The sequence below is a fragment of the Cucurbita pepo genome, chromosome LG03 (genome assembly GCF_002806865.2).
Source record: "Cucurbita pepo subsp. pepo cultivar mu-cu-16 chromosome LG03, ASM280686v2, whole genome shotgun sequence".
NCBI lineage: Eukaryota > Viridiplantae > Streptophyta > Magnoliopsida > Cucurbitales > Cucurbitaceae > Cucurbita > Cucurbita pepo.
In genome coordinates, this window is record NC_036640.1 from 5,447,099 (window position 1) to 5,459,985 (window position 12,887).

At 37.4% G+C, this 12,887-nt stretch overlaps 2 protein-coding genes across 3 annotated transcripts; one reads left to right on the forward strand and one right to left on the reverse strand.

Moving 5' to 3' along the window:
* Positions 1-305: 305 nt before the first annotated feature.
* Positions 306-4,466, forward strand: LOC111790396 (zinc finger CCCH domain-containing protein 30-like). Of its 2 annotated transcripts, none has more exons than XM_023671277.1 (3): positions 306-414; positions 1,656-3,069; positions 3,186-4,466. In XM_023671277.1, the coding sequence occupies exons 2-3, from the start codon at positions 1,666-1,668 to the stop codon at positions 3,963-3,965; spliced, it is 2,184 nt and encodes a 727-aa protein (XP_023527045.1). In that variant the 5' UTR covers positions 306-414; positions 1,656-1,665; the 3' UTR covers positions 3,966-4,466. The 2 variants fall into 2 exon arrangements, with proteins under 2 accessions (XP_023527045.1, XP_023527046.1); XM_023671278.1 differs by having other exon boundaries at positions 1,656-2,971; positions 3,094-4,466.
* A 2,081-nt stretch (positions 4,467-6,547) lies between these two features.
* On the reverse strand, positions 6,548-7,851 carry LOC111791456. The gene is made up of 3 exons (XM_023672807.1): positions 7,317-7,851; positions 6,975-7,160; positions 6,548-6,889 (listed from the first exon to the last, which is right to left on the reverse strand). Exons 1-3 carry the CDS (start codon positions 7,842-7,844, stop codon positions 6,605-6,607), a joined length of 999 nt encoding a protein of 332 aa, XP_023528575.1. The 5' UTR covers positions 7,845-7,851; the 3' UTR covers positions 6,548-6,604.
* Positions 7,852-12,887: the final 5,036 nt, after the last annotated feature.

Consider the following 12,887-nt stretch of genomic DNA (forward strand, 5'->3'; position numbering starts at 1 on the left):
ATTCCCCCAAAACTTTCCAATCCGCATTTCATTTCAATTTCAGACTTTAATTTCTTCTTCTTCGTCTTCCTCATCTCCCCCCCTGCTCTCTCTCTCTCTCTCTGTAAACTCTCTCTTCTTCTTCTTTATTTCCTTCACCGGCGCCGTTGATGATGGCCTTTAGCTTCATCTTTCCGATCTTCTTCTTTTCCTTCAGTGAAGTGGCTCTTTCTTCCTCCGTTTTCTCCTCCGATCGATGAGTTTCACTTTCGAAGCCCTCTTTCTTCTCTCTCTCAGATCTCTGCCTGGTTTTCTTCTANAAGTGGCTCTTTCTTCCTCCGTTTTCTCCTCCGATCGATGAGTGCCACTTTCGAAGCCCGCTTTCTTCTCTCTCTCAGATCTCTGCCTGGTTTTCTTCTGCTGCTATAGATAACTGTGAGTTTTTGTTTTGTAGTTCGGATTGAGCTTGAAGCTTAACATTTTGGAAAAAATATTCTTTTTATTAATTTTATATTTCGTTCGGATGGGGGATGCAAGGGTTTCAATTTTAGTTTAGTATNAATTTTATATTTCGTTCGGATGGGGGATGCAAGGGTTTCAATTTTAGTTTAGTATGTGTGAAGTTTTAATTAAGTTTTATTGTTGTTGTGTTGTGAGGATCGTGATATTACAGTTGACGTTTGTTGATACTGATTGCTTTTATCAGCTTCGTTTTCTCTTGAACGACCTGCTTNATTGTTGTTGTGTTGTGAGGATCGTGATATTACAGTTGACGTTTGTTGATACTGATCTGCTTTTATCAGCTTCGTTTTCTCTTGAGAGGCCTGCTTTGTTAATTTTGAGTTTTCTCTTCTGGATTTTGATTCTAATGTTTCTCTTCTGTTTACCTGTGTCTGGATAATTTTCTTTTTTTAATACTGATGTGTTCTGTTTGTTTAATTTCTGTGATCGTTGATTTTCTNATTTTGATTCTAATGTTTCTCTTCTATTTACCTTTGTCTGGATAATTTTTCTTTTTTAATATTGATGTGTTCTGTTTGTTTAATTTCTGTGATCGTTGATTTTCTAGGAGTGGAGGGAAGTTGGGAGATGTTTTTTGGTGATTTTTGCGAAGAAATTTTTATAATATTAAGATGAAACAGATTGCTTTTAGTTGAAACTCTCAAGCTTCAGATCGAAACTTTCATCTTAGTAGTATCGTTTTTAATTCCGGTGATAATCGCTTAGCATATAGTACTAAAATATAGAATCATATGTCAAGTATCAGTACAGCTTTCCCCGAGTGTGGTCGCCTGCTGTTTACCTATTATAGGGTTTGTTATTCGTCTTGAGCTCCTGTGGGTACCAGTTTTCAACTCTTGGTTGGTCCTTATCATTACACAATTGGAAAGTACTCTTGGGTGGAGTGAGTTTCTGTTTTCTGATGTATTTGAGATTGTCTCGGTGGATATTTGTTATTCATAGACCTGTTATGATTTGTTGCTTTTTGATTAAAGAGTTTTGCAATCCTGTTCACTGATTATCCTAAACTAATTTATTGTAGAAGCTTTTTATTTGCTTATTTTGGTGAGCTTTTGAACATATTCTTTTCGTATTTGTATTTAATTCCCTTTCCCTTCTGATTTTGTTGATGTAATATGAGGCATAAATGCACAGTTTTTTTTCTTTGATTGCAGATATTTGAGTATGTGTGGTGGTCCAGAAAAATCCAATTCTGCATCTACTACTTCGGCAAGATTACCTAACCCCAAAGACATGAATCATTTAACTGTTGATTGTGAGGATTCTTTTTATAGTTTACTGGAGCTTGCTTCTGACAACGATGCAGAAGGCTTCAAGAGTATGATGGAGTCTGATTTGTTTTCTCTGAACAAGTCTGGACTCTGGTATGTTCGTCAAAAAGGTTCAAAACAAGTTGTTAATGAGCACAGAACGCCTCTTATGGTTGCTGCCACATATGGTTGTGTTGATGTTCTGAAGCTTATACTATCATATCCTGAGGTTGATGTTAATCTCTCATCTGGCACAGATAAGAGCACTGCTCTCCACTGTGCTACTTCCAGTGGTTCTGTGAATGCTGTTGATATTGTCGATTTGCTATTATCTGCTGGTGCTGACCCGAAAACCAAGGATGTTAATGGTGACCGCCCCGTGGATGTCATTTTCGTTCACCCGAAATTGCAGAAGCAGAACACAAGGTTCAGGCTTGAGGAGCTTCTCAATAATCATTCAAGTGGATCTTTGGATGTGTCCTGTTTACATTTGTCAATCAAAACGCCTGATTCAGAGTCACCGCCACTTTCCTCGTCGTTGGAGGATGAGTTTCGATCTACACCCAAGTCTATTTCTTCTCCCAAATTTACTGATGGGTTTGCAAACTCTACAAAGGAGAAAAAAGAATATCCAATTGACCCATCACTTCCTGACATCAAGAACAGCATATATGCAACTGATGAGTTTCGTATGTTTTCTTTCAAGGTGAGACCTTGTTCTCGGGCGTATTCTCATGATTGGACCGAGTGTCCTTTTGTCCACCCAGGGGAGAATGCCCGCAGAAGAGACCCAAGGAAGTTTCACTACAGCTGTGTTCCTTGCCCTGACTTTAGAAAGGGGGCTTGCAGGCATGGGGATATGTGTGAATATGCACATGGAGTATTCGAGTGTTGGCTTCACCCAGCACAGTATCGAACTCGCCTTTGCAAGGATGGCACCAGTTGCAATAGGAGGGTCTGCTTCTTTGCTCACACTAACGAAGAACTAAGGCCATTGTATGTGTCCACTGGATCTGCTGTCCCGTCCCCACGATCAATTGGATCTGCTCCAACTGTAATGGATATGGCTACTGCATTGGGTCTTCTGCCTGGTTCCCCTTCATCAGTGTCAGCTTTATCTCCATCTCCATTTACTCAGACCATGTCTCCCTCTTCTAATGGTGTTTGTCACTCTTCTGTGAACTGGCAGCAACCAAATGTACCGACTCTTCATTTACCAGGAAGTAACCTTCAATCCAGCCGATTGAGGTCGTCTCTGAATGCCAGGGATATGCCTCTGGAAGATTTGAACGTCCTGCCTGACTTCAACAGCCACAGCNTGTACCGACTCTTCATTTACCAGGAAGTAACCTTCAATCCAGCCGATTGAGGTCGTCTCTGAATGCCAGGGATATGCCTCTGGAAGATTTGAACGTCCTGCCTGACTTCAACAGTCAGCCACGGATTTTGAATGATTTGAACTGTTTCTCTCAGCCTTGTCCGACTCCTGTGTCTGTGAGCCGATCTGGCTGGACCCAAACTCTATCTCCTAACAATCTTGAAGAATTATTTTCTTCTGAGATCTCTTCGTCTCCTAGATTCTCCGATCCAGCTGCCAATGTCTTTTCCCCTACGCGCAAATCAACAATGCTAAACCAATTCCAGCAGCAGCAGCAGAACATGTTATCACCTATCAATACAAGCATTATGTCCCCTAAGAATGTTGATCATCATTTGTTGCAGGCCTCTTATGGAGTTTCATCCCCGGGAAGGATGTCGCCAAGAAACACCGAGCCACATTCACCTATGGGATCTAGGTTCTCCGCCTTCGTACAGCGTGAAAAGCATAATCTGCGCACTCTCAGTTCATGGGAGCTTGGATCTAATGTCCCAAGCTCATTGATCGGATCTCCTATCAATTCTTTGCCTAAATGGGGGTCCCCCAATGGAAAGGTGGATTGGTCGGTTGGTAAGAATGAACTGGGTCAACAAATGCGAAGGTCATCTTCTTTTGAAATGGGAAATAACGGGGAGGAGCCTGACTTATCATGGGTTCAAACCCTTGTGAAGGAATCCCCACCTGAGATGCTTAAAGAGAAGCTGGCAGTGCCTGGGAGGGGCGGTGCAGCATCCGGTGAGGGTCTAACTACTACTAAACCACAATTAGAATCCACTGATCATTCTGTGATTGGAGCTTGGCTTGAGCAGATGCAGCTTGATCAGCTTGTAGTGTAGCAAGTACAACAACAACAACAACAACATAAAATTCTTTCTGGGTAAAGGTAAGGTAAGGTAAAAGGTGAAGCTGAAGATGATGATGGTGGAGAGAGGAAGGGTTGGAAGAAGGGTCAGATTGATTGATTGATTACTCTATTCCTACAAGGATCATTCAATTACTTACCATTCATTATTTTACATCAGTCAGCGAGTCAGTCGGTGAAGTCTCTGGGCCAAAATATTAAGAAAACTCGTCCAGGTTCTATTATATTTCTCTATCCATTTTCTGCAATTTCATTTCCAATTCCAACAAAGGCTTCTTGATTCAAAAGCTGTAGAAACCAAGAGCTTTTTTCTTTTGTTCTTTTTTTTCTTTCCATCTATTTAAATTTTTTCCATCCATATATGAAACAAAAAGAAGAGGGGAAGGGGGAGGATATGTACTGCCAAAGATTGTCCAATTTGTTGAGAGTTTCCTCTTATTATATATATTGATGTAAACCTTTGAATCTGAAGTAATTTTTTCTTTTGTTCTTGTTAATTATGATAGAATCTGTGTGTTGGAAGTGATGTGTTTTGGTTCCTTTAATGTGGAGGAGATATAGGTAGAGACATTTACTAGTGTTGATGATATTGTGGGGTGTAATTGTGTGCCCCATGGAGCCACAGTGGGTAGGGCATACTTCTTAATGGGGATAGAGGGAGTTAAGGGTGGGATTGGGTAATATGTATGCATCCTCTTGTTTGGTACAAGGTTTGCACCCACTAGGCATGGGAATAAATTTAGAGAGGTACATGGAGGGTTGAGACAGTTTTTTCCGTATATGTTCTTGTCCCATGGGAAGGAAATGTTGAGAATTTTGTAACGGTTAAAGTTCAGCACTAGCAGATACTGTTTGCTTTGGCTCGTTACATATCGTTATTGGTCTCACGGTATTAAAACAGTCTGTTGGGGAGAGGTTTCTACTCTTACAAGGAATGTTTCATTCTTATTTGTAACAGATGTTTGATGATTTTTAGAGTGACAATGAATGAGAATTTATCGATTAAAAAGTTTAGTTAATTAATTTTATAATATTGATACTTATGATTAATATGGAGGACCATAAGATTCGTGTTGACTTGTAATTTAATTAATTGATGTTTTGATGATAACAAATATATCTTTAATTACTAATAATTTTAGTGTTTTGGAGTGTCTATAGTATAAAATTTAGAATGACGATGCAATGATTATTATTACATAAACTAATCAAACTATAACACGTGAAACTTTAGAAGAATAACAAATTATTCACCGGTTCAGTTGATTATTATTATTATTTTAATTACAAAAAGAAATAAATTTAAATTTGTGGCCATCGTCTTTTATTTTATTTTATTTTATTTATTTATGTTATTATTATTTAAAAAGGAAAGAAATTTAAAATTATGACCGTCGGTCATTAATATTATTACTATTTTAATTAGAATTAAAAAAAATTAAAAAAAATTTAAACTAAACCATGATGTTTACCACTTCCCTCCCATATACACACCATTCTTAATCTCTTTTATGCTCTCTCAAACTTCCAATTTTTATTTATGTTTCTAATTATTATATTTTTTTATTATTTTACATCGTAGATGCTGTCATGAGTACTTAAATGGTAAATCTACTACGGGAAAGAGTTGTGATGCATTCTTCAAAATTTCAACATCTGTACTAGTTTGATCTTGAGTCGTAGAGATGATTGAATTTNCTAAAAAAAAAAAAAAAAAATGGTGTTACAGTTTTGTTCTGATCCACGGAAAAAGTCGAAAATATTTTTTATTCAAATTCCCGAAAGACATGGAATCAAGCTGACCACTGGTTGATGGATCAGCTTGGGTGTATGCGACATGGGTTGTTGGGTTGCATTTGTCCTAGATCTACTGTTGTTGGAAATTGTTATGAAGATTTTGTTCATGAATACTTTTGTATGTTCTCCACTTCGATTCATGTACCTATTAGATTCATTTGTTCACCTCCCAGTATATTCTCCCATATTGATACATGAATCATCTTAATTCATGTATGAACATTAGTATTGTTATACCTGGATAAAGGTTTGTCTAGCATTGTTATTAGATACGGAGTAAGTGTCATTTGTATTTGTCTATTGGCAATTAAAATGAATTTTGTAACTGAGACTTTGTAGTGTGAGAATGTATAAGATATGATTCTCCATAAATGTAGGAGAATTTCTTCAACTACAAAAATATGTCTTTTTGTTTATTTATATTTGTAGATGTGTAAGTGACATCGATCTTCCAGTTGTGCCACAACACACCCTTTATGTGGATGGGATGAACGCGTATCATTGGTCAACGCTCGTCGATGGGTGTCGTTGTGGTGGTTGATCGAGGAGGCTAGACGTGGGACGCCACAAGAAGAAGGCCAAGCTTTTTTCTAGGCCGGCGGCTGGTGGGCTTGTGGAGTTGCAAAAGGTGAATGGGCTGATAGGGTTTGGGCCGCCCGCTTCGCCCGGCCACCTGTGTGTTCTGGGTTCTCGGGTCGACCTGATCCGATTGGTTCTAGATCCATTTTCATTTTTTAAGTTTATAAACTAAACTTATAATTTAAAAAAATATATATTTTTTCTTATTATAAAGCAAAATTTATAGGCTAACAATGATCAAGAAGTTAAGCAAGTACTATTAAAAATTCGAGTATGATGCTTCCTGTCATAAGCATTTTGGACGACCAATAAGCAATCAACACGACGATGAAATTGGGGCTTTATAATTTTCCAAACCACCCTATAATTCGAAATGAAATTGAGTCGAATCGTGAGCTCCAATCCCGCTCCTGATTCAAGCTTATCCTCTATTTCTCTCCCCGCACCATACATTGGCTTCTTACTGATACCCACATTCAATCGAAACGTCGTCGTTCCACTCTCCGCGTACAATCTCGGACCCTAATTGAATAACCCACAAAAACAATAGGATTAAATTGATTGTTAAACTAATTTAATTTAAGAGGCATAGAGAATGATGGGTTACTTGGGAGGTTGCAATAGGAAGAGGCCCAAAAGACATGTGAAGAGATGGAGGAAGAATGTGAAGGGCAAAGAGCTTTGAGTAGTTGTCCACAATTACATCCATGGTGCAATTGCATGTTAGGATCTTAGTTCCAACCCCGGTCGTGTCCACTCCTTCCCCGAGCATAAACTCGTCTACTTCTCGTACCTGCATCCATTCCCGAGTATAATTTTTAGATTTTGTAAAATTTAGGGACTTATTAGACACAAAATCCGTCTACCTCTCTTACCTGTATCCATTCCCGAGTATAACTTTTAGATTTTGTAAAGTTTAGAGACTTATTAAACACAAAATCAAAATTACCTTGACGGAAATAATGGGTCGGGGAGGGTTAGTGACAATGTAAAACACAAGCAAAGCCATTCCCATACTAAAAACAGCTCTCCAACTCAGCTGCAAGCAAATCCAAGCATTACCATCCGAATTCCTATACGTAAAATATGTCTTCCAACACCCTCTTCTCTTCCTCCCATAATACCATTCTTCCTCTTCCGCCGCCTTCTCCCGCTTCTCCTCCGCCCCATCGCCGCCGCCCACCATCAGCCGAGCCTCTCCGTTGTCGGTCCCACCTCCATGGTTCGACCCACATGATGAGGAATAGTGGGAGAGAGTGAAGCGAGAGGCTTCCTGGGTTGGGTTGCGGTGGTGGTGGTGGCGGCGGCCGTTGGGGAAGGTGTCGGAGGGGAGAGGTGAATGGCAAGCGGATGACTCGGCTGGGTTTCGGTTGTCGGAGCTGTTGGCGTGGGAGAGAGTGGAGGGGCTTTGTACGTAATAAGCACATGGATAAGAGTGGAAGAGAACGGGTTCTTGGTCTTCGGCGGCGTCCATCATCGGCGGAGAGATGATTTCTCTGACATGTGAAACGGAATAATGGGAGGCCTTTTAAACTTTTCATAATCAAGATAGAGATTAAAAATTCTTTTACTTTTTTATTTTGGGTATTAATAATTTAATTGATTTAATTCAAAAATAGCCGTTCCCGATCTGATATCCCACTTTGGTTCCGAAGTATAACAAAACACCTTCCCCTAACAGACACGTTTTAAAGCTTAAAAACTATGGAATGAAAATAAAAAAGAGATGAAACTCCAATTCTTTCGAAAATGGTCAGATCTTTGGCACAAGAAGAATGGGTTGATTCGTATCATCTTGACTCAGGTCTGATTTCTCTATTTTTTTAAATAATACCAAGTTGGGTTCTTTTGCTACCCGTATCTAATAAAACCCAAATCTTGTTCACGTAAAACCTGCTTTATTTAGATAGGAAATGTTATGGTAGTCAATCTGGTTTACAATAGACTTGAACAGTGATAGACAGACAGATGAGTATTTTAATATTAAAAAAAAAAAAACAAAAAAAAAACAATAATTTTGGGATCCGAAGGTTTTTACTTTACACCGAAAATGGCACCATGTTGGGGGAATCATGGGAGAACTAAGCACGCTTGGATTAATTGTAAATAATTATTTGGAGCAATTATAAAAATTAAAATAGATTAAACATCATTATATATTTTTCTCCATTAATAATTAAAAGAATAAAAAATAAAAAAATGGGTGAATATATATATATATATATATATAGATATATATATATAGGGGCAATGATGTATATAGCTTTAATTTGCTTTTACATTAAGAAGACATTATGAAATGCACTATACTCACCCCATAAATCATTTCATCTCCTAAATACCTTTAATCACTTCACCTCTCATTTACTCTTCCCTTTTTTATTTTTTTCATTTCTCTTTCTATTTTATTTACATATTATTATTATTATTACCATTATTTTTATGTATTAATTTTTTATTTTTATTTTTTGTGTTAAGAGGGTCGATTCTACGTTTTCTTTCGAAACATCGTTGAAAGTTTAAGGGTACTTTGAAACAAAATACTAGGTTGCTTCGGCTTCGCTCCTTTACCAGATTGAACCAGGTATCAAACTCTATAACCTAACAATTCTTCCACTTCAAGATTGATCGAGCCAATACAAAAATATCATCAACACGTCGAAACATTTCTTCTCATCATCAATATTTTCAACGCATCAAAAAATTTGTAGAAGCTGTAAAAAACCCCAATCAAGAATTTGCACAATCTTAATTTTCCAACATCAACGTATTTTGTCAACAGGATAAAAATGAGAAATAGAATTGAGATCGAAGGTGTGTATTCTCATTGATATTCATAACAATTAATTCTTATAAATAAGGGAAATATTAAGATATAATATCTAAGATATATTCCATAACTAATTATTATAATATATTCTCCAAATTTATATCTCAGCACTTTTGGAGGTACTCTTTGTCTTCTCAAAACACATATTCCTTTCTTCCACTTACATATTAGTGAAATGGTATCGTCTTAGGTTGTATTTTATACCAATTGTTTGACACTTGTCTTGTCTCAGCCCTTAATTGGTTTGTTGGGCACCACTTTTATGTGGTTGTCTTGTCTATCTGCATGTGTTGGCTTTTTGGCCTTGATCTCACTTTAATTAATTTCAATCAATTAATTGATGTTTTGATGATAACAAACCTACTTTTTAATTATTAATTATTTTCAGTATTTTGAACTGTCCACAGTATAAGGTCGGGAATAACAATTTCAACGACTTTTCAATTACTCAAATCAGAGCTAAAACGAAGAAATTACAGTCGAGACAACATACCCGACGTGATGATGTGGCAGCAAAATCAAAATGATGGACAAATCAAAATATATCAAAGTATGACANAGATCTATCTCTATCTCATCTCATAGTAAGAGTGGCCTTCAGTCTCGAACTACTATGGAAGTGTAGTACTTCCATACACACGACCCACACGTGCGAATGTGGATCATGAGGCGGCTTGCACACCCTCTGGACCCTCTCTGTCAAGCTAGCTGTCTGTACCAATGTTCGAAGGTTAGCAGAACCCCTGGTGTCATGCTCCCTATGATCACCATGTTCATCATACTGTGCACGTCTGCACTCGTCATATCTAAGGGAAGTATCCCTATGCTTATGTACATACAAAATGCATAAGGTCCCTCTTAATATCTCTTATGACACAACCCTCTTGTCTTATCTTTTTGTTACTTACATTAAGTAACAAATACTCGTTTATTAATATCATTTTCATGTTCTTGTCTTATCTTTTTGTTACTTACATTAAGTAACAAATACTCGTTTATTAATATCATTTTTCATGCTCTTAGGGTTGTGTCCTAGGTCGATCTATCGATATGATTATCGATATGATGCAATATGACACTCGTTATCCTATAGCATGCTTAATATGGAAAACATCAACATATTAAGATAAAAGTCATGCAATCATCAAAATATATAAATTATTCTCGTCCAAACAATTTTTATTAAAGATCTCATTTATATTGTCCACTTTGGGTGCTTTCTCTCATGGCTTTGTTTTGGGCTTCCCAAAAAGTCTCATGCTAATGGAGATGTATTTCCTTACTTATAAACCCATGATCATTCCCTAAATTAGCGGGACTCCCTCCCAACATCATATCAGTCTATTTTTCTATGTCAGCTATTCTTGGATGTGTATTAAATTTTCATACACACGGCCCAAACTTGTGAATATGGACCCACCAGTCGGTTCGCACACCTCCTAGATCCCTTTCTGGTCGGACGAGCATTCTCTGGTAGCTGTTGATGTCGGACACCCGTTAGGAATAGCGACCGTCACGATAGCATTATGATAAACATAATGATCATTCTCCTATCTCGTAGCATACGTGTCCATACATCGTGAATGATAAGGGGTATCTCCCAATGCATGAGCACACAATAATATACGAGGTCCCACCATTTTTCCATTTTCATTATGAAAACATAGTGGAAGTTCTCGAGAAGGTGGATACCATTTTCAGAAACATAGTGTAAGTGATACGCAGTGCACAGTTGTCCAAGCTATTCCTTATCTAGAAACGTAGTGGAAGTTCACATGGAAGTTCTTGTGTAACGACCCTAGATTTCTACTTACATAAAGTCGCTACTAACATCTCATGCTCTTCTAAAATGCTAAATATAACTCTTAAAAGAAAACATCATCTATGGTATAAATGTCGAAAACATTTAAAACAACTTCTAACTCTTAAAAACACAGCCATGGTGTTACGTGTTTAATACGAAATACTTGAAAAATTAAGGAAAATAAGAACAATACAAAATAATTCAAAACAATGAAATGCAAAACAACTTATTCTAGCCTAAAACTAGGGATTTAAATATGAGTCTACCATATGCACGTGACATAGTCTCTGCTCGCGATGCCGCCGTCATCCGTACATGTGCGCCTTGCCTTTACCTGAAAAATGATGTGGCACTGCCTGAGTATTTCGAAGAATACTTAGTAAGTGAACCTGCTATTTGGGTCATGCTAAATGCAATCACATGCAAATATGATATAGAGATCTATCTCTATCTCATCTCATAGTAAGAGTGGCCTTCAGTCTCGAACTACTATGGAAGTGTAGTACTTCCATACACACGACCCACACGTGCGAATGTGGATCATGAGGCGGCTTGCACACCCTCTGGACCCTCTCTGTCAAGCTAGCTGTCTGTACCAATGTTCGAAGGTTAGCAGAACCCCTGGTGTCATGCTCCCTATGATCACCATGTTCATCATACTGTGCACGTCTGCACTCGTCATATCTAAGGGAAGTATCCCTATGCTTATGTACATACAAAATGCATAAGGTCCCTCTTAATATCTCTTATGACACAACCCTCTTGTCTTATCTTTTTGTTACTTACATTAAGTAACAAATACTCGTTTATTAATATCATTTTCATGTTCTTGTCTTATCTTTTTGTTACTTACATTAAGTAACAAATACTCGTTTATTAATATCATTTTTCATGCTCTTAGGGTTGTGTCCTAGGTCGATCTATCGATATGATTATCGATATGATGCAATATGACACTCGTTATCCTATAGCATGCTTAATATGGAAAACATCAACATATTAAGATAAAAGTCATGCAATCATCAAAATATATAAATTATTCTCGTCCAAACAATTTTTATTAAAGATCTCATTTATATTGTCCACTTTGGGTGCTTTCTCTCATGGCTTTGTTTTGGGCTTCCCAAAAAGTCTCATGCTAATGGAGATGTATTTCCTTACTTATAAACCCATGATCATTCCCTAAATTAGCGGGACTCCCTCCCAACATCATATCAGTCTATTTTTCTATGTCAGCTATTCTTGGATGTGTATTAAATTTTCATACACACGGCCCAAACTTGTGAATATGGACCCACCAGTCGGTTCGCACACCTCCTAGATCCCTTTCTGGTCGGACGAGCATTCTCTGGTAGCTGTTGATGTCGGACACCCGTTAGGAATAGCGACCGTCACGATAGCATTATGATAAACATAATGATCATTCTCCTATCTCGTAGCATACGTGTCCATACATCGTGAATGATAAGGGGTATCTCCCAATGCATGAGCACACAATAATATACGAGGTCCCACCATTTTTCCATTTTCATTATCATTTAATATAACCCCGCTAGTGTCTTCCTTCATATCATATCATTTTGTCATATCATTTCTCATATCGTTTATCATATAATTGATCATATATTTCATGCGTATACCGGGGTTGTATTTCATGCTAGTTCATCGTTTTGCATGTCAATCATATCATTCATGTCACACATATATTATATCATAATGTTACCATGTTTTGAAACATAACAATCCATATCATGTACATATCATATCATGTCATATATCATATATCATAACAATCACATAGTATATCTCGAGCATGCCTTCAACATATCTTATCATAGCTATATCAATTCATCAAACATATCTTACCATAACATATATCATATCAT